This window comes from Podarcis erhardii (assembly GCF_964252035.2).
Source record: "Podarcis erhardii genome assembly, chromosome: 7".
NCBI classification, from domain to species: Eukaryota; Metazoa; Chordata; class Lepidosauria; order Squamata; family Lacertidae; genus Podarcis; species Podarcis erhardii.
This window is the reverse complement of record NC_138511.1, coordinates 39478925-39501191: the sequence shown is the minus strand read 5'-3', so window position 1 is coordinate 39501191 and position 22267 is coordinate 39478925. Positions and strand designations below refer to the sequence as shown.

The 22267-nt window shown below is 47.3% G+C and overlaps 1 protein-coding gene across 5 annotated transcripts in view; it reads left to right on the top strand.

The window, feature by feature from the left end:
• The first annotated feature begins 10180 nt into the window (after positions 1-10180).
• Positions 10181-22267, top strand: part of IRX5 (iroquois homeobox 5) — a 29445-nt gene continuing 17358 nt past the window's right edge. Inside the window, exons 1-3 of one of the 5 annotated variants that reach the window (XM_081869950.1) lie at positions 10181-11365; positions 13219-13658; positions 13983-14759. In XM_081869950.1, the coding sequence (XP_081726076.1) occupies positions 11217-11365; positions 13219-13658; positions 13983-14759 (1366 nt within the window). In that variant the 5' untranslated portion in view covers positions 10181-11216. Of the gene's footprint in view, positions 11366-11397; positions 12038-13218; positions 13659-13982; positions 14760-22267 lie in introns of those variants that run through there. The other 4 variants (XM_081869949.1, XM_081869951.1, XM_081869952.1 and 1 more) reach the window with 4 other exon arrangements.

Genomic DNA, 22267 nt, shown 5'->3' with positions numbered 1-22267 from the left:
AATCCACCTTTCTAATTTTGCAGTGCACAAGGGCAAAGTGTCCATGAAATGAATATAATTGTGAAAATAACATACCAAAAAAAAAAAAAAAGCATAATGTTAGGGGAAATTGCTTTGCAAAAATGTGCATTTTAGGGAACACTGCATATTAAAAGGCATGTAACTGGAGACATTCTCAGTAGGATGCTAACAAATTTTCATGAGGACTCTTGAAAAAAAGTTTTGCAACAGATGTGGAACTGTGGAGAGTGGAAGTAAATTGAGGAACTAAGAAAAAACAAAACTGACAGGTTCACCCATCCCTATTATTGCATGTAGGGAACCTTTGGCCCTCCAGATGTTGATGAACTACAACTCCCATCATCCATGACCATTGACCAAGCTTCCTGGAGCTGATGGGTTTTGTAGTTCAGGAACATCTAGAAGGCCAAAAGGTTTGCCACACCTGCCATATACATTCAGGAGTAAGTCCCATTTAACTCAATGGCAGTTACTTCCAAGAGATGAGTACAGGACTGCAAGGTTAATATCATGGAAGAAGAGCCCTAGGATAGACTTCCCCCAACATCTAATACTCTATGTGTAAGGAATATTTTCAGCCTGGGGAGAATTCCAATCAAACGAGCCTCCGCGTGCAGCCGCACTGTCTAGACACACACTTGGCACCCCCCCCCCCGGGGGGGAGCCTGGGTTTCGCAGGGCAAACAGACCACCACTTCCCATAATGCAACTTCAGAATTTGTAGGCCTCCATATCTATCTGTAATATTCTATTTAAAAGGCTGAAATGTATATATGTGCATATGTATATAATAATACACACATATATACAGTACAGTACATACTTGTGTGTGTGTGTGTGTGAACCTTCAAAAAATAAAGGAAGGGAAAACCCCTCTTATTCACATCTGCAAAATTAAAACAGCACGCCAAAATAGCTAACACAAATAGATGGCAGAAGGAGATAACTGGAGGGGTTGGTCCTGGTCCAGAAGATGTGGGTTCAACTTCATAACAGCCATTAACTGCCTGGGTGGCCTTTGGAAGGAGAAGAAAAAGAAAGAAAATTACTCCCTCTTTGCCTCAGTTTCCCCATGGGTAAAATGGGAAGCTTAAGTTCAAGAGGGGTGAGCCGTGTTAGTCTGTCACAGCAAAACTTGCAAAGAGTCTTATGGCACCTAAAAGGCTAAGAAATGCAAACGCTTCGGCTGTAATAAGTCTGTCGGCCTTTAAGGTGCCACCAGACTCTTTGTTGTTTTTTTGATGGGGATATTAAATCTGCAATTAGAGAGTGTTATACTAAGTCACTGCACAGACATTTGCACACGCCAATATTTTTATTAATAACGCAAAGCATACAGCTCTAGAAGTGTGTGCCTGTACAGGGACTATGAACTCTTCCAGAATGGAAAACAAAAATATTTCAAATCTCTAGGTTTCCGAGTCAACCATATGCAGAGGAGAGGGGAAATATCACAACTTTAAGAGATTATCCAGTCTAACTGAAAGTGTGAGGGTTACTAGAGGGCTCATGAGAACATTCTGCCCCCAAGCCCAGTTGGGAGTGATGGAGGTATTCAGAAAGAGCCAGAATGGTGTTGCGGTCAGTGTATTGAACTAGGACCTGGGAGAGACCAGGGATCAAGTCCCAACTCACCCATGAAGCTCCTTTAGTGACCTGAGGCCAGTCACACATGCTCCCTCACCCTAATGTCCCTTACAGAGTTGTTGTGATAATATGGAGAGGGGGAAAGTCAAGAGCCATGCACATGTGTGGATGGTGGGGGACGGGGAGGTATGTGTGCTCAGGCTGACGTGTGCTGAGGGGGGGCTGGAAATCTCATCACAGTTCTGCTCTCCTCACAGTGGAGCTGTGTCATCCTCTCCCATTTTTAGGCACTTGATAATGTTCTGCCCCTGCTTGCTAAGATGCAGCTACTACTGCAGTGGAAGTATTTGGCAGGCATGAGGTGCCCCCAGTGCGAAGAGATGCATGAATTCCAAAGAAAGCCGTCCCAAACTGATCCATGCAAAGGGAAGCCAAACTTATCAAGCAGGATGTTACGGTTCCTTCTGCGTTTGCGGAACTATTTGCTAAAGCGACGCACAGCAGAATGCAGGGAAGTGGGGAGAAATCTCCAGATCGAGCTCATATTTTCCTTTAATCAAAAGGAGTCCAACAGACCCCCTAAAAGCAGATTAGATTTCAGCTCCTTTGTGTGTGTGTGTCTGTGTGTGTGTGTGTGTGTCTGTGTGTGTGTCTGTTTCTGTTTCCAAACACAGTCATCTCCTAGCAAAGCCTTCCTCAGCCTGGTCATGCAGGATCTATCAATGTGCAGATAAAGCAGAAAATAGAGACATCCTTATGAAATGAATCTGCAATTGACACAAAGCAGAGGTGACAACCACGGCAGAGGAAGCCACGGCTAAATGTTTCAATACCTTGAAAAATTATCTACAGTCCTCTTAAAACTGCAGTGGCTAAGCAAGAGGAATGCTACGGCAAGGACAGCTTATGAAAGGCATTTACATCTGCAATGGAGCGGCATGCTCCTTGTCGGCATCTCATTCACCAAACAGAGTCCAAAGCTTGCACATTAATAATAAATAATAATAATAATAGCTTTATCATTTTTAGCAGAATGTCAATCACCAAGAAAAGGTTATTATTACACAGCAGCCACCTTACCTTCTGCCTCTGAGTCACTGACTGGAGTGGAAAGCTTCTTTAAACAGCTCTGCTGCAATTGAGCGAGAAACAAATTGGGTTACTCATTTGACTACACACACACATATGCACAGACCATACGGACATTAAATACACTCAAAACTTTGCAAGATGATATCTTACTTGCTGAGTGCAATTGTTGGGAGATTATGACAGGCAGTCTTGAGAGAGGCATAGGGAAGAGAAAGATTTGAAGGACTAAAAATTAACTTGGGGACAAATAGCTGTGCCACAGACACGCTGAAAACTGATCAAAGTGCACACCTGTGTGGATTCAGCATGTAAGAATGCCAAGGAATTCATTTTACAGAAAGCCAGTATGTTTCCAAAAGGCAAAACACCATGCACTCTTAACAAAAAAAATGTAGAATCTGATTCTTGATTCTTTAGGACAAATGAAATGTAAAAAGAAAAATCTCCTTAGAAAATATTCAAACTCACACAGAGAAATAATGCCTCCTTAGTAAGATGCCTGGGAGGTTCTAGCCGGTCTACTTATTTTGACCAGAATTTAAACAGCCATTTTCATAAACTCCTGAGCTATATGAAAGACAGCATAGAACTAAAAAAAAACCTCAATAAGCCACACGTGATCATACATATTTAGCCAAGGAAATCAAACTGCTACTCTGGGAATTAGAAAAGCATTGGGTTTATTTTAACGTTTTGCAGTTTTCAGATACCAAGTATTTACATTTATATCGCTAACAATAGGAATGCAACAGTTCTGCGTCACTGTTATTTTAACAGAACATCTGTGCACTGATAGTTGCATATTAATTTGCAACGCTAAACTTTTCACTAAGGAGAATACAGCAATATTACTTGCAACTGTCATTCACAATTTGTGTGCTGGCATTACTCTGAACCAAGAAAAGCTGGGGACCGTGTTCTGGGTTTGTAGCAATTCAATTCACTTTAATATGACTAATATTGAGGAAGCAGACTGCAGATGTGCACCCAGATCCTAAAGTGGAAGAAAGTCCCATTGATTTCACAGCATTTACTCTCAAGTACATAGTGTGTAGGATTGCAGGTGAAGACCGCAATCCAATACACACATACTTGAGAAGAAATCCCCTCTTCAATTCATGGGACTTTTTTGCAGGTAAGCCTCAAGTTGCAAAACCTCACAGAGACTACATTTGATGAGGACCAACCAAAACCTTGAAGAAGTAAAATTGTAGCCATCTGGAGAATATGAGAAGAAGGAATGAGGTCCTTCAAGAAAAGACATGTAAACAGAACCTTACACAACTCAGCCTGCAGACAACCTTATCTGTCTTGCTTTCATTGATCATTTTAGTATCATGGTTCAATAAACTGCTTTTCAATTTTGTTTGTTTGGTTTGGATTTGGTTTTGTTCCCCCACCCCACTCCATCTCACTCCACTGTGACTGTGGAAATGGAGAAAGACAAGTTACTGCCTGGGGAACTGATAAGTGGGAGCTGCCCCACCTCTTCAGGTACTTTGGGGGAGCATCTCCATAAGGACACACACACACACCAGGATATATGCAAAATTAACCCCTGAAGAAGAAGTGTTAAGAAACACACAGGCACATGAGTTCTCAACTCACAACTACTCCAAGTGAGACTCTTTGTTCACCAGCCTACACAACACACCCCCTTACTGTACTTGAGAACACACTTCTATTCCACTTTAATCAATCACTAAGAACTTTCAGAAACCACCAACCACGAAAGGAAAACCCACCACGAAATATGCTCAGGTGGCTGGGATGGTAATTAATCCGTATTAAGATACCTCTGTTATGTGCAGTAGGGTTGCTCTGCTTCTCCCCCACCCACCTCGATGCACAAATTTGCTGAGCTCTTATTCTGCTGGGGAGGGGAAGGAGAGAGCAGGGAAGCCCGGGGAGAGAGAGAGAGAGAGAGAGAGAGAGAGAGAGAGAGAGAGACTGAACGGGTATCCCAAATACCTGATCCGGGAATCTTAGAAGAGAAAATATGACGACCTCGCTTTGAACACTGGGTTAATAATGATCTGTTTTATTTAAAACGTTGAGCACCACGGTTGCATTCTTTCAGTGCCGCCGCCCCCATTCAAAAAATAATTTAAAAAATGAATGAATGGCTTTGCAATCGTTACATCAAAAGCAAGCTAAGCCCATCCTGCAGCGTGCTGCAAAACCAGGAGGAATTTAGCAAGGAACAAGAGCTAAGGCAGGTAGAGCCATCCTACCCCAGACCTTAATCAGCGGAGAGAAGGGGGGGGGGTGCATCCCGAGCCACAGCATTGCAAAGGGGGGATGCACAGCTCTGCTCCTCCCCCTAGAGGATGTCTGCCTGCCTGCCTTCCAGTCCACCCGCCCAGCCCCTGCTCACCTTTCCACTCCGGATCCCTCCTTTGCAAGCGCCAGGAAAGAACCCGAGCAGGGCGCGAGGCTGCAGCTGTCCACTGGGGCCATAGCGCCTTCGCCCAGGTTTGACTGGCGTCTCTGTAGCAACGCCGAGTGGCAGGCTCTTTCCGCCAATCGGGACGACGCGTCCGGCAGAACGCCAAAGGCCAACACCAATAAGCGGGGGAGAGAGAGAGAGATAGGCGGGGCTTGCTGGAAGAAAGGCGCTTGGGTAATGTAGTCCCAAACGTTACCTGTGCTCTTAGCGGAAAATGAACGCTGCTTTGGCGGGGATTTTTTCCCCCCAGCCGGCTTGCTGTTTCTCTTGATTTGCTCACCGCCAGCTCCTCTCCTCTTCACCATTTCCTTCTTCATTTCCTGATGTTTCAGTCTCGCTACTTCTTACTACACCCCCAGGATCCCTGATTAAAGAGGTGGGGGATGTCACTGCACAATAACCCAGTTTAAAAATCGGTTTCGCCTCTGCTGCGGCGCTCATCAAGACCCAGATTCCCAAGGCGGAGGAAAAGCACCGCAGACCACAGGAGTTTGCAGTGCACTAAGGCTATACAATTCAGGGACGGAGTAATTTGCCCACCCAGGTATTGCTAGACTACAACTCCCGTCTTCCCTGATCATTAGCCATACTGGAGGGGGGGGTGATGGGTGTTGGAGTCCAGCTACATCTGGAGGGTCAGAAGTGCCCCGTTGAGCTCAATGGGGTTTGCATTTGTGGAGACTACGTGTCTGGGATTTACACTGTGCATAAAACCGAACTGACGGTTGCACTCAATTCTCATTGGGGTAGAGAGAGAGAGAGATGAGGGCAGTAGAAATCGTCCTTCTTTCGGCCAATTGCTTAACGCAATTCTTGTGGGTAGAGCCTCCCAGCCAGGTTCCTCCCAACCCCATTTTATCTGCTAATATCTCAAGCAGTGGGAATGATCGAAACTTTGCAGGTGGTCTGGCTGAAAAATAAATAGAACTCCGAATTTGACAGTTATGTATTCTCTGAGAGGAAAACTGAAAACATACAAAACCCACGAAAAGCTGCCTTATACCAGGAATATTGGTTCATCCAACCTAGAATTGTCCACACTGACTGGCAGCAATTCTTGAGAATTCCAAGCAAAGATTTTCTCCCACCCTGCTTAGAGAGGTCGGGAACCGAACCTGGGACCTTTTGCATATAAAGCATACCACCCCTGCCCCAAAGAAATGCTTTATAGTGTGTGTGGGGGGGGGTACTTTTTACAAACACACACATACAAAACGCCACCAGCATAGTGCAGTTTTTAAAGGTACACAAGAACCCTGTGCGATCCGGTGGCTGAAGCACAGAATCTAGCCCCCATCTTCCATTTCCTGGAAGGGCTTCAGGGAATCTCCAAAGAGGTGAGTCACGTGAGGAATAAAGTAAAATACAAAGCATAACCTATACACCTGTTTACTCAGGAGTATGTCCCACCGTGTCCAATAGGATTTGCTCCCATGGGACGTGTGAGCAAGCTTACCAGCCGGAAATTTACTTCCGTAGGCTTGAATTGCCGCCCTATATGAGCTTACACGGTTTCCATTGAATTTAACGTAGCTTACTCCCGAGTAGACTAGCTGTTCTACATCGTAGCTATAAATAAAATGAACGAGTCCCAACCTTCTCTGGAGGATTTTCGTGTGTCCCCTAGAAATCCTCTTTCCAATTATAAGAAAATAAAGGAAAGGAAATTTTACCACGAATTTATATTGAAGACCGTCTAATTACGGCGTAATCATACAACATATAAACACACACCAAAAGACGCGGCGCTCTTTTATTATATGATTGCTCTTATTGTTATTTAAAGCAGGCGTTTCCTCCAGTCAAGAATTCACCCTTCAAACGCATAAAAAGAATTAGCAGCAGCGATCAGAGAGAGAAATCGATAAATATGCAGGGAGAGAAACCCCAGGAGACTTGCTTGCTCTGAATCCGGATTTGCATGACAGGATCTTCCCCCGCTCCCCGCCTCCTTCCTCGCCCCCCTCCCTTTGTTCCGAAGAGTTAACAACTACAAGTCAAGGCACTGAGAGAAAGAAGTCCACCACCTCTTTCTCCGAGAGATTTCAACAGAATGGATGAGGGGGGGGATTCTCCCGCCCCCTGAAGTTTTGGCATTGCTTTGTCTTCCACGGCAAAACAACATGTGCAGATAACTCTGTGCCAGAGAAGTCAATGGTTGGAAGACATTCGGTTCAACTGGGTTGCGGGTTGCCCCCTCATGGGCATAATTTGACCATTACATGCAGGCAGTGGAGGGGCGGGGGGTGGAAATGAGGCGAGGAGAGGGGGGAGTAGATGGGGTGCAAGAAAAGCGCAGCGTGGTAATCCTGGAGAGACCCCATTGAATTTAACAGGACTTACTCCGGAGTAAAACAAGCTTAGGGCCTTGCTTGCAACGTGTGCGCGGAGCCGGAGATTATTCCTGGGGAGCAGCACCTCAAACCTACGCACGTTTGCCTGAAAGCAAGCCTCATTTTGCTCCATGGGTCTTAGGTCCCAAGAGCATGGGCTTGCAGCCTGGGAGTCACCCCCCTTTCTTCTCCGTAATTACACAGTTAAAATAAAAAATAAAAATCACTGGTCTGTGGACTGCAGAGCAACTCTTTCCCGGGTGAGTTTAAATAATCAGCAAGCTTATTAACTTACACTTCTTTCTTTCTTTTCTAAAAACCCTTCCGAAAGGACACATAACAGTACACATAACAGTACTTGATAAGAAGATGGTTCTGGCAGATTTCAATGGAACTTGCTCGCGAGTGAATCTGGGGGTCAGAAATTTAGAACATTCCTAGATCCTTTAGTTTCAGAAGGAAAGAGCCGGTTACCTAGTTGACAGATGGGTACCCACTGTTCAGAGCCAGTCTGGAGAAATTGGCTTTTCTCAGCTAAGCCGCCTCCCCGACCCGCTCCAATCTATCCCCTCTTTGGGTTTTGCCATTTTTTTATTTAAACCCAATGTGTCCCGCATCTCCAGTGTGTAAAAGAAGCAAGCAAGCAAGCTACAAGAGGCGCCGAATTCAGCCTTACGCTTCTCCGCTGCTTTTACCAAAGTTCTCCCCGCTTCGGAGTTTTCAAGACCAAAAGCGGAGGACGATCATCGCTCCTCTGGCGGCGGCGGCTGCTGCTGCCGTGGCTTTGAAACTGACACTCTGCTTGTGTATTTCATCTAAGTAAGTGGCTGAAAGAGCGGCCGCAATCTGGCAAGAAAGACCTCCGCGGAAAGGAGGACACACGCAATGGGCACCAGACCAGAGCTATAGGAAAGAAACCCCATTCCAGACCCATCCCCCTGTGCACCCTTAAAAAAAAATAAATCAGCAAGCCGGGCAGGAATTTCGCCAAGAGGGGGCTGAAATTATGTGCTGTATGGATAGATGCAGGCATGCTAACGTGTTTGTATCGTGGCTGGCTCTCTCTGTGTGTGTGTGTCATTGTCTGTGGATCCCGAGAGGAAACTTCGAAAGCTCATCAGCCGGCGTCGAGATGGATACAGAGTGCATTTGGAAGACAGAAAACACCCACAAGGTGATGCGGAGGCACCTCACAGAAGCGAAGCCCCATCTCCGCCTCCCCCCCCCCGCCAAAAAAGAGGTGGAGAGAGGGTATCTTCCTACAAGCGAAGGTATCTTCCTGCTGGGCTATATATCTGCTGGAATCAAAGGCGATTACATCCTACGATCGCTGTGGATTTCCCCCTGGCCCATATGGTTTTAATCTGCTTTCTCTTCTATCCTTTTATGAGTTTTAAATGGGGCGTGTAGTAAAGATACCTGGCTTATTCTTTTAGATGTTCTGCACAAACCTCTTTCAGCAGACAGGTCTCTCCCATCATACCCCACCCCACTTTTCTCCTTATCACCCCCCCCCCCGCGCGCATTTTTCTCCATCCCAAGAAGGCTGATGGCGGGAGGTAAGAAATTGCCCCTATTATCACAACAGTTTTAAAACGCCCACCTTGGATTCTTTGTGCATATTAAATAAACATACACATTTACAAACGTCTCCCCGGCATCTGAGGGGGCGTTTGCCCTGTGCCCTTTGGTTCCGCATGTAACAACAGGTATGCTACAATTGCACCAAATAACAGCCCGCTAAGATGACCGGCGAGAGAATTGAGCGACGCGACGTCGATCCCCTGGTTTGGGCACCTTTGAGTTGTTCCATTGGCCTTCATCGACCTTTATGCACGAGCTCGCGGCTGTGCGTTCGCTGCCTATACTTCTCTTATTAATGTCGAGCGGAATGAATCCGTGATACTTATCCACAGTAAACCAGTTGGGACACACAGGGAGAGTGCGGTATTCCTCACAGCAACCCGGCAAGGTAGGTTGGGAGAAAAGACTAGGACACGTCCTTCCGCCACCCCACTCCCCCGAAAAGAAATATTTAGTTGAGTTTTCATCCCGCCTCCCGTCCCCAGTTCAGTCCAAAAGCCTGCTCCCAAACTCGCCTTCGGGCTGCCAAAACGCAAAACTAATTGGCAAAATATGGCTCGCTCGTGTATGTCGCCGCGATCCCCAAAGCGCGTGAGCTGGCCTGCCAGTCCGCGCGCCTCCAGGCGTTTGGCGCCGCCCTGAGCCAAGCAGGCCGAACGGTGCGATCCGCGCGGCACCCACGCAGACTTCCCAACCCCCAGCCATCCCCAAAGCGTTTCAAGCCCCAGCGCGCTGCTTTAAGCAGGCTGCGGAGGACTCGTTAAGCCCCCTCGCTAAGTGTCAAGCGGCTGGCCCAATCCGTTTAACCCGCAGTTGCTGCTGTCGAAAGGGGAGGGGGTGGTGCTGAGTGAGCGGTGGGAGGAGAGGAAATCCACAGCTGGATTCCTCGTGAGTAAAGGGCCATGTGGCTCACCAACATCCAGTAGTAATATGTGCTACAACAACAACAATAAGAGCGACAAGAGAAGCACGATCGCGAAGCAACTGTGTGGAACAGAAGTTATCTTCTTCCATCTCTTCTCTGCAGATAGTTTAAGAAACAAAAACAAAACCCTCACATTAACTGCTCTTTTTTCAAATGTTTACTCGGGAAGCATCGATTCATGATTTTATTTCCCCCGTGTGTGTGTGTTTTAATGGCTACTAAATCTTGTTATGAAATCTATTTCATCAACTGAGTGCCTTTTGCATTCCAGCGCAGGGAGCCAGAGAGAGAGAGCGAGAGAGAGAGAGCGCAAAAGCTCCTCGCTATAAATCAAAAGAGAAATTGCGCTGATGGTGTATTTAGCAAATGAAGAAAGTTGGAGGTGATCTTCGCTAAACAGCTTGGCTGTTGATTGCCAACCAGAGGCCGGCGCAGTTGAGCTTGAGAGAGAGGGAGAGGGAGAGGGAGAGGGAGAGGGGCTGGGAAAAAGAGAGGTTTTCTGGCTGGTTGGCTTTGGTTGTGGCAAGCCCAGCAGGAGCCAACCTCCTCCTCCTCTCTCCCGTTTCCCTCCCCCTCTTCTTTTCTCTCTCCCCCCCCCCCACTTTTTTTTTCCTTTTTGCTTTGCCAACACCCGCGGAAGGTGGAGCTTCGGCCGCGCTGCGTCGCAGGCGTCAGAATCCTCGATTTCCAACTTCGCGTCTTGGCCGGACCTTTTGGCGGAGCGCGCAAAGGAAAGTGGGGTGGGAGAGGGAGAGAGAGAGAGAGAGAGAGAGCGCCCTTCTCCGTCCAAAGGAGGGAGGCAGAGAGATAAGGCGAAGGAGTAGGAGAAGAGGGGGAGGAGGAAGAGGAGGGGAGAAAAGAAGAAGGGAGCCATTCGCCGGAGTGCGTCGAAGCTCAGCTCGGCTGCACTGGAGAGGCGGCGAAGGAGGGCGCGCGCGTCGAGCCCGCTAGCCCTGGCTTGTAGAAGCACCCTCGGAGGCAGACCTCGACGACGCTCGCCGTAGAGAGAAACGCACAGGGCGCCCGGGAGAGAGGGAGGCAGGGAGGGAGGACGGACGCAGTTCCTGGCGACGGCGGTGGTGGCTGTGTGCTCGCTGCCTGGCGGGTATATGCCTGCCTCTGGCCATGTCGTATCCTCAGGGTTATTTGTACCAGCCGTCGGCTTCCTTGGCGCTCTACTCCTGCCCAGCGTACAGCACCAGCGTGATCTCCGGCCCCAGGACGGATGAGCTGGGCAGATCGTCGTCCGGCTCGGCTTTCTCTCCTTACGCCGGCTCCACCGCCTTCAGCGCGCCCTCGCCGGGTTACAACTCACACCTCCAGTACGGCGCTGATCCGGCGGCCGCGGCTGCAGCCGCTTTCTCCTCTTACGTGGTAAGGGAAGCGCTCGGGTCGCCCTCTTCCTCCTCCTCCACGCCGGCCGCTTGTGGGAAAAGGAGGAGACCGAGAGAGGGATGGAACCAGAGCTCAGGGACGAAGACTTGGCGGGGCGGGTGTTTTTGGGGAGTTGAGGAGATAACCCAGGGGGCTGGAGCTTGGAGGGTTTGCAGGCTGTAACCATAGACGAAAGCGGCAGGTAAAGTGGGGAAAGATGAAGTGCAGAGGGAGGGGCGCAGGAAAGAAAAGCTGCCCGTGGATTTTGGCACCTTCCATGGCCGCAGCTCCTCAGTGGATGGTTAGCCTACCGCATTTTCTTAAAAAGAAATCGGTTGCAGTACGAAGGATTCCTGCGCGGAGATCAATGGGACATTTCTCTCGCAAGAAAGCCTGCAGCCGGCCAGCGTCTTTCTCCTCGCTGGTTTAACTCTGGACTATCAGCACCCCCTGCCCCCCCCCCCCAAATACAGAGTTGAACGGGAGCTGCAGCGCGATCTGGTTTTACTCCGTAGTAAGCTCCACTTTTGCTCCCAAGGAAGCTGGGCAGCGCCACGATCCTCGGCTGCTGTTTTACGCGCGAGTAAAAGCACGCCAGGTCGCCACGCAGCAGCAGAACACGGCGATCCTAAGCGTGTTTGCTCGGAAGTCAACCCCGCAAAGTGACTCCGGGTCAGTTTGTGATTAGGGACGCAGCTTTGATCTTGAAGGGGCTAAGAAGAGCGAGGCTTTCCGTTTGTGCCTTTTCATTTTAATTTAGAAAAGCGCGTGAGAGTTAGAGTCTCAGTGAAGGTGCGTGTCTATACATACATATACACTCTCCAGTACGATTTTCAGGTGTTTTAATTCAAGTCAAATCCGGCAGTTTAGATGCCCAAAAGAAAAGCTGGATAAGGGGGTGACCCTTCTGCCCCTTGCCATTTCCCTGCCGTCTTAATCGGGCTCCCCAAATATTGCAGAGCTATAATTTCATCTCAGGATACCGACTGACAGTCTGATGATGATGATGATGATGATGATGATGATGATACAAAAAGGTACAAAAAGATTTATTTTTTTTTGAAGTTTCAGTATCTCTCTCTTTTTTTAAAAAAAAAAATGTACGTACCCCTTCCACAATAATCTCAGGCAGTATGGAATACATCTGGAAACATCTGTCCAGAAGTTATGTGAAAGAAACGCTTTCAGTAGCTCAATAAATCTACAAAGAGAAAGCGAATAAAGTGGTTATTCCCTCCTGAAACTAAACAAAGCCAAAACTAAAGGGCTTCCTCTTCCATGCTTGAACTACTTCTTCTAGTTACATTTCCAATCTAAATAACGCAGCTTCTTAAAAAAGAATGCGAGTTAGGCCTCTTGGAAACACTGGGACTGGAATAGAGTTTAATCCGAATATTTCGGTTTAAGGCTTATTGTCGGGAAAATTGTCCCTCGGGAGTGGGGGGTGGGTCATGGAGGCAGAGCTTGCTATCTGTCTAGACACTGTCATGCTTCCAAGTGAAGGGGGGGAAGGGTGTGTGTGGGTTTGTGTAAAAGGTTGCGTTCAATTAGAAGGGGAGGAGGCTGAGGTGTAATTTGTTACTGTTTATAGCTTGGTAATTTGGCAGAGATTGAAGTGGGTGGGTGAGATACACTTTCTGGTCGCATTCAGACACCGGTGGGCAACTCGTGTTTAGCTTAGGAAAGACTTATTTTGACTCCCACCCCCAGGTATGGTGACACTCCAACTTTTAGGCCGTCTGTTATGGAGATGGGGGTATAACCCTCCCTTTCAAACGGGAGGGAGATGGTTTGATTTCTCAGAGATATGGATTTGAAGAATGATTTTTTAGGAGGTCTCCTTCTCACCTCAGGCGACGCTTCTGCCTCTCCTTCTCCTTCCTCCAGGGCTCGCCCTACGACCACACCCCCGGCATGGCCGGCTCTTTGGGGTACCACCCTTACGCGGCTCCCTTGGGATCCTACCCCTACGGCGACCCGGCCTACCGGAAAAACGCCACCCGGGACGCCACGGCCACCCTCAAGGCCTGGCTGAACGAGCACCGGAAAAACCCTTACCCCACCAAAGGCGAGAAGATCATGCTGGCCATCATCACCAAGATGACCCTCACGCAGGTCTCCACCTGGTTCGCCAACGCCCGGCGGCGCCTCAAAAAGGAGAATAAAATGACCTGGACTCCCCGGAACCGGAGCGAAGACGAGGAGGAAGAGGAGAACATCGACTTAGAGAAGAACGACGAGGAGGAGCCACAGAAGCTGGAGGAGAAGGGCGATCTGGAGGCGATCGAGATAGGTAAGCGGCCGATGGAGATGAGAGGAGAGGGATTTGGGGAGGTGAACTGGGTTGTACGCTTTTTGCCAAGGGGGTCTGTCTGGGGCGAGGGAGGAGCGGGGGATCGCTAGACTTAATGGGGTTGAAACGGCCATGGGGGAAAAATAGGAACTGTCTGGATTCGTCCCCAGAAAACCTTGGTTCCAGAGTAGTTTACAATGCCCGCTTTGGGAAGGTGTTTTTTCTTCTTCCTGGGACTCGACGGGGTGGGTGGGAAGGCCGAGGATCGGGCTCCAGAGAGGCCTCAAGGACTGTGTGTCGCCCTCCCTCTGCCCTTGTCCTCAGGTGCTGGAGACCCGAAGGGAGGCGCGGCAGGCAAAGAAGCCGACGGCGCGTTGAGCGACTCGGATTGTAAAGAAGCCCCCGACGAGGCGCTGTCTAAAGGAGGCCCCGGGGCCTCGCCGCCTTTGGCCCATTGTCTGCCGGCGGCAGCGGCTGCTGCTGCAGCGGGTCGCCTCCTTCTCCAAGCGCACCAGCAGCTGCACCCGGCCGGAGGAGAGGACCCGCAGCCGGCCCACCCTCTGCCCGCCCAGTACAGACCCCCTTCGACGGACCTGCACCCCCTCCTGCCTTCCAGCAACGGGACGTCGGTGATCCACTCGCCCCAGGCGGCTCCGCAGGCGGCAGCGGCGGCGGGAGCCGGGGCCCTTTCCAAGCCTAAACTGTGGTCTTTGGCGGAGATCGCCACCTCAGCGGACAAATCGAAGGAGGGCAGCGGCGAGGCGGCCCCGCAGGCTCCGAGTTTAGCTGGAGCCGGCTCGGCGCAATCCCCGACGGCGCGGTCGCCTTCCTCCACGCACTGCCCTTTCCCCAATGGCGCCTCGGTCCTCTCGCGGCCCCTCTATTACACCACCAGCCCCTTTTACCCGGGTTACACGAACTACAGCTCTTTCGGACACCTCTCCGGCAACGCGGCGACGGCGGGGAACCCCAGCCCCCATTTTAACGGATTAAACCAGACTATTTTGAACAGAGCGGAAGCCTTGGCTAAAGAAACTAAAATCCTCAGAAGCCAGTCCCAGTTTGATCTTAGTAAAGACTCGCCTTACGAACTGAAGAAAGGTATGTCGCATATTTAATCTTGAGTTTCTTCCCAGATTAAAAACCCTCTTCGTCATCCACGACCGGACTATCCCCTCTCCCTTGATTTTTCTTTTCTTTTTAATTTTTTATGTTGTCTATTTCTTTCTGCTTTTTTATTGTTGTTGGTTTTAATTTATTTACAACCAATACAGACTTGATTTTGGCAGAGGTTTCTTTTTTAATTAAAAAAGGAGAGAACTAAGTGCGGAAGGAGGAAAGCAAGAAAACGAGGGGGGAGAGAAACCCAGACCACTCCAATTTCCAAAATCAGTGATATAATTTATTTGAGAAAGCAGAAAGTAAGCAGCTCTTGGGAGGAGAAATAATAATAATAATAATAATGTCTTAAGGTAAAAAGTGCAGGAAGTGCGGGAAGAGGGAAAAAATACCCACATGGGGAGGGCGGGGGAAGGCAGAAACAATTTGTATGAAATGTTATTCTGTATATTTAATGTAGCTTTTTTGTATTTAAATCGGTAACACTATCTTTGAAGTAAATTATGAAATCCAACCGCCTGTACAGCCATCAATGTTGGTTTTTTTGGTAATATAAAATATAAATATATATATATAAATATATATATATATATACATTTCTGTGTCTTTTCCCAAATTGTTTCATAGTTTTAAAATCTATCTATATATATATATATACAAGTTTAAATTAAATTTTTATGCCTATTGAATTACTATTAGTAGTATTATATTATTACTCAATGCGAAGAACTTTTTTTTTTTTAATTAGGGGAAGCGGGAGAAGCCGGTCAACCCACGGGATTAAGTATAAAAATGCAGATGCCCCTTTGTCAAATATCGGTATTTAATCAAAGCATAGAGTTGTTGTTTTTTTAAAAAAAATACAAATTATTTTATTTATTCATTTTGATGGCAAAGTGGAGCCGATAGAAGGAAATGTGGGTTGGGGCGGAGACCCATAACAAAAGACATATTTAGAGTACATTCCTTCCACCACCACTCTTAAAAGGGGAAAGGGGGGAGGGGAAGCGGAAATCTGCACTCTAAGAATTTAACGGAAAGTAACTTTTCCAAGTGAGGGACGGATGTTTCCTGAACGCAGGCGATTTGGGCAAAGCCTCTACATTTGGCATAAGTTCCACCTGATGGATTTGGTGACAGGTGGGACCGGGAAGAAAGGCGAAAGTATACAGGGGAGAGCGGGGGAGGGAGGATGCAGTGAAATATGTACAGGTGATTGACTTGTGAAAGGAAGCGCCGGTGACGTTCCGGATCTAATGAGGGCCTGTCAGGGGAGTTAATTCAGTCTGAAAATCTGTGGGTTTGATCCCCGCGTAGGATGAGTGGCCTTCTAATTCTGCCTCGCTAAGCGCGCAGAAGGTCCCAGGGTTCGGTCTCTTTGCTTCTTCTTCTTTTTTAAGGGTTTCGGGAAGAAAAGCTGGGAAAGATCTCTGCCAGAGAGACCTTGGACTCTCCCTGAGGTAGCTGGGACCCATGAACGGATTCAGCAAAAGCAGCACCCCCCCCCCTCAAAAAAAACACACACACAAAAAAACACCCGCAGCCGAATATGTCAGCTTGCTGTCTTAAGGCTCCCCCCGGTTTCCCTTGCCCCACCGCCCCCCTGGGGACCCTGTCCCGTGGATGCTAGCGGGCGCCTCTGAACGTCTATCGCTTGTAGCTTGCTGCTTGTCGAGCGGGGTGGATGGATGGGTGGATACAGGGATACAGGAGGAGAGGATGGAGATTTCCTGTGGAAGTGCTCTCAAAAGCGCAGGATGGCAACAGCGGACCGTCTCTTAACCTAATTACTTTTAATCAGTGTCGGGCTTTATGCAAAGCAGTCAGCTCGTGAACTTTGCTAATGAGTTCGATTTTATGCCAGATTTATCCCTTATTACTATTTCAAAGGTCTGCAGAGTTTTTACGGAGAGGGATAGGGGGAATACATATTAAAAAAGAATACACTGGGGAAACAGATGGATAAATAGCTCTGTTTGTGCATATACTGTGTGCATCTCTCTGTCTGTGTGTGTATACGGACAGACATTTCAGTTGTGCGTGTATAATACACACAGAGAGAGAGAGAGAGAGAGAGAGAGAGAGAGAGAGAGAGAGAGAGAGAGAGAGAGAGGAAATACCTCCCTGCATTGCTAGCCTCAAGTTTAGCATTAAAATTATTCCCCCAATTGGCGGCTCCATTCTGCAATAGCACTTGATGGTTTGGCGGGGTGTGCGTGCTGCCTGTACGGAGATTAGCACATACAAATGGAAGGTTGAGGAGGGTCGCCTTTGGATTGCTTCCCAAATTCACAGGTAGGTGTCACACTTGTACCGAATTTCAAACATAGCGCTCATCTTTTGAAAGTTGGGCGAGTTTAAAGAGGGAGCGACAAGAAGCGCTTAAAAAAAAATCTAGCACATCCACGGGAAACTTGAGTGGGGTGAAAGGAAGGCTCCGAAGAAAGATGGATTTCCGATTTGCTAAATCATTTTGAGCTCAGGAAACTTAACCACCTAGGGTCCTGATTTGATGTGAGGGTCTCACTCCTACACATACTGCCGGTTCTTTGGGGGACTAAGATTTATTTCCAGGTCTCAGGGTTATGGGCTTTTAAATAGAGGAGAAAGGAAAATTGAAAGTATCCCCCCCCCCCAAGATCTCTTCCATTAATGGGAAAGGGGCATTGAATATTTAGGAAAACTCTGCCCTTAAAATATAAAAAGAATTAAAGACAAAAGAAAACTCACAACTCAGAAGTAAAATAAGATAGATTTCTTTTTCTATTTTTCACCCCTGCTTGGAAATTGATTGGCATCCCAGCCTTGAACCCACGTTATCGAAAGGAAATTAAGCTGGTTCTTACCCGCTTGACTTGATTGTTTGGGAACCGTAATTTTTTTTTCTCGGGAATAAACACCACTGATTTGAAAGGGATGGCAATGAATTTTCGTCGATTTTAGAAAAGCGACAACTTGTATTCGTTTGCTTAATCTTTCAACTCGGAGTCCACTTCCAGCATTTAAAAATTATTAAATACCTTCCTGCAAAAAGAGGGAGAGAATACCCCCCTCCACATTATTTTGGATTTTCTACGGATGTCAGTTCCTAACCACTTATCCGTGACTTTCGTCACTGCCTCGGAAAATAGGAAAAATTGCCTCCCTATATTTGTATAAATCTTTTGCGAGCTTTTCGGAACTTCGACTGGACCCGCATAATTAATTAGCTGCTAATTGGTTTAGCTACATACAGTTAAACGATTTGCGGGTGGGGGTAATCTTTTTCCCTTTCACTCTCACAGCGACCCAAATGTGATTTGATTTCCCCCAAGAAACCACGGGGTATATACAAATACTCTTTTAGCCTGGCCGATAAATCTAAATAAAGAAGTCAAAGCTGTTTAAACGTGTAAACAATCACATATTAGGGCCATAAGAATACTGTAAATAATGATTTCAAAGAAAGCACCGATTCAATACCCAGGTCAAATCGTTCATCTGAACTGTGATGTGGGGAGGGGGAGTGATGGCGGGGAGGGGGGAATACTCCACAAATCAACCTGTTGAACTTACTTCCATCATTTAAGGAAAAAGGAAGTTGCGAATGATTCGTTGACCTCAGTTGAGTTCAGGGGAAACTGTTGGCCTGTTAGAAATGGCCACCCGATCTTTCAATTCTGAAAGGCGCCTTTTAAATATAAATATAATGTTTAGCTTCCCGACATTCTGAAATAAAATAAAGAAAGTCGTGTTATACTTGGTATGGTTTTTTAAAAAAAATATTACGACCATTTTCAGCACGCACGTATATGACAACCTCGAGACTGTTGCTGATGTTATTTATAATTTTAATAACCACGATTCTTTCAGTCTTTGAATGGGGGGGGGGGGAAACACACCACACAAACTCAGAATATAAGGTTAGTAACTTAAACATAAATATTGTCAACCTTGGTTCCTTCTATATAATAATGATCATATTGAATAGGCGCGCCAGCAGTCTCCATAAGGTTTTCTTTTGATGTATTAAATCCCTAAGGGAATTAATCAATTTCCTTTAAGATACAACTAACCGGCCTGCTGTCCTTCTTGATTCTAGTTAAGGCTGAACTAGGATTATGAATAGATAATAAATCCAATAAAAATTAAGTGTACTCTCCTCTCCAGGTGAAATTTTAAATACATGTGTAACTAACATGCATTTGTCTGGTATACCCTTAGCAAAACATGTCTTCGGGTTGTTGTTGTTTTTATAGCAGCAAAAATAATGTTATGGTAATTAGCGTTTACAATTACATCCGAAACAAATTTACATTTTTATTCTAAACGGGGTGGTTTTTGTTTTTATGTCTAAAGATCTAAAAAAATCTGGAGCTTAGAGCTGTGTCCAATGTTTGTTCTACTCAGAGTAGACGCACTGAAATTCTTGGACAAGAGAAACTTAAGTCCATTAATATGAACGTGTCTCCTCTAAGTAAAACTTGGCTGGGTGCAACCGTTGAATATATTTCCCACCAACTGGATTTTCGGAAGGAAGTTACATACAAAACAGTCATTTCATCCCAAATAGTGTTTATGTATGCTGTTTTTTTTTGGGGGGGGGGGCAAAACAATTTTCCTGAGCATCCAAAATGGGACACCACGTGAATCTGGTAGGAGGCTGATATGCCGCACCAATACTTTAAACCAATACACACCAATACTTTAAAAGAAGGTCTATGCGTTCCAGTGGAATTTGCTTCGTATTAGGAGTAATCAGGCGTATTAGATATCGAAAGAAAAGTCATTCCCATTGATTCCAGTTAAATTTACTTCGGAATCGCAACGTACAAAGTACCTGGAGTCAAACCACTTTCGATCCACTTGCGTTAGTGAAAGGAACCGCTTTTCGTCGTGTAAATATAACAAGTGGTCTCTGCATGGCGTTAGAAGCAAAACATAAGGCGGTTCATAATGGGTAGGTGTGCGCTAGCCAACTTACCCCCCGTGAAGTTTATGGATGTGGGGTGGTGGGAGAACAAGGCTTGTCTGTTTCAGTCCAGAGTTCCAGCTTTCTGAGACGTTTCGAACGTTCGGTGGGGAAGAGAGAGAAAACTCGTGTAAAGGTGTAACGTGTGGATCTCTGACTAATTTATTAAACCTGCAGCGAGTGTGAATCCATCCTGGGTTGTGTGTGGGGGTTTTTTTGGGGGGGGGGGGCAGCCGGGCAGCTATCTTCCTCATTCACACAAAGGGGGAAAACAGCTGGACTTGAAAACAAAGTTTGGGGTAACAGAAGTATTCTCGCAAATGGGGAGGGGGGGCAAATCCGAATTAATGGCTGGGACTTGGGATCCAGTATTTTGAAAGCGGGGTGGTACTGGAAGTGTGTGTGGAGGGAGATGGAAAAAGTACTGGCCAGGGAGACAAGTCGCGTCGAAATCCGTGAATTTAGATAGGGCAACAGGCTGGGGGCGCCCAAATGCGTCAATGCCACAAAGTTGACTGACTTCCAGGTCATAACATTTCTGAAGCCCTCGGTGTGGCGTTAAGCTACGTTCCCCATCCGAAGGGAATCCTACTGAGGACCATGGGGCTTTCAAGCAAACCTGCTTCGGATTAAGTAAGCATGCAAACGTGTTCCTGGAAAAAAAGCGTTCACTGCTTTCGGAGTCCCTTCGCGTAGGATCACAATCCTGATGCCCCGGTTAAGAGTGCGAGACTTCTTCCTCTGCAAGCACACATGCCCTGGATAACGTTTGAAAGGCGCCGAGTTGACGCTCGTTTGGAGATCAAGGTTTCCTTCTAAAGCTCAGGGCTGTGCATGTTGCAGGTTTAGATAGGGGCTGGGAGGACTGATTGGTCTCGTGTTCCAGCCAGATCTCTGTTCTGCAAATCGAAAACCGCGACGCGCAGATCAAACCGCAGCGAGGTGAGGTCAACCTTCCCCTCCGTCCACACACACAAACGCCTGCAAACCGTTTGCCAGCGCCCCGGAATGGTCTGGGGGAAAGTAGTTTCTCTGATTTTTATTTTTTTTAAATGAAAACATAATGAAGCAGTAATTTCAAACCCAGAATCCTTCTGTCTCTGATCCCTCTCCAAATATTGCTTCATTCCTCAACGCTCCAGACTTATAACTTGTAGATCTCACTTTCAGGGGGTGGGGAGAAAACGAGGCAACCCCGCTCCCACGGCCTTAACCTCCTAAAAACAGAAAAAGAAAATCCCTCTTAGGTTACGGTTGGAGTAAACAGCACTTCAGAGAGCAGTCATCAGAGGCTGTTACAAACTCGGTGGTAATTAACTAATGATCGGCTCGTTTGGGTTTCAGACGCATGCCGATTAAAAGCCGATTATTCACCCCTCCCTTCCCTTTCAGGGGCGCAGCTTTATCTGCAAATCAAAGTGATGGGAGCCGGGAAGTCGTCCTGAGGTACAATTCCCAGAAAGTTCACACTCCACTTTTGCCTGAGTTTGGAAGCGCTTCCCAGCAAGTGGGTTGCATATAAATCGAAGTCAAAGGCACTCTGTTTACAAGTCGGGTTTCCTGCTTCGAGCGCAGGGCTTCCAGGGACCTGTAAACTGAGTGCAGGCGTTTTGTCTAGCGCGAAGGTCCGGTTGAACCTCAAACCGGTTGATCTGCGAAGAGCAGTCACTGAAAGGAGCTAAACAGGCGCAGGTGGATTCTCTAGGCAGGTCGGCGTCGCACAACCGCGTTAAGTGGGGTTTTCTCCCGAGTAAGCGCCCAAAGGATCTGTCTCAACTGGAAAAACAACAACATGGGAAAACAATCGAAATACCGAAATCACCTCCTTGGGGGTAACAAAGATCCATTAGGGCGTTTAGCTGGAGCCTATGCATGTTTACTGGGATATAAGTTTTGTTCAGTGGGTCTCACACTTCTGTTGAGAGGGTAATAGTTGCAGGGGAGACACGTGGGTTTGGGAGTGCAATCCTCTAAATGTTTACACGGGAGTAAATCCCATTCTCTTCCACAGGGCTTATTCCTTAGTCTGCGTGTTTAGGATCGTAGTGAACGCCGAGCTGTAAGCTTCATAGGCGAAGTGTGCGTGTGTGGAGGAAAGTCCCATAAAAAGCATGGAAATGACTAGATTCAATTCAAGTTGAGAGAGGGAGAGAAATCACCAGTGTTGCAAAAACCATTTTCCTTTTCACCTCTACTCGCTTGGTATTCTGGTCAAAAGGCTCTTGGCTTCTATTTGACCGAGGCCTTCAAAACAGGGCTTGGTCATTTCCAAAGAGAGAGCGATGAAACTCACCATCAAAAGCCTGTTTCCAAACCCCCTCTCCATCCCAGATGCGGGCTCCCCGCCCCCCCCCCCCCAGCAGAAGGAAAGAACCCTTTGCACATGCTCAGAGAAATCATGCCTCCCAGGACCGAGTCAGTACTGAAAGGAAGGTTCCCACCAGGACTTGATTTCAATGTCTGCATAAACTTCCACAAAGATGAGCTTGGAACAAGGGGTGGTAGACCCATGTGCCCATTCCTCATACCTCCCCCTCCA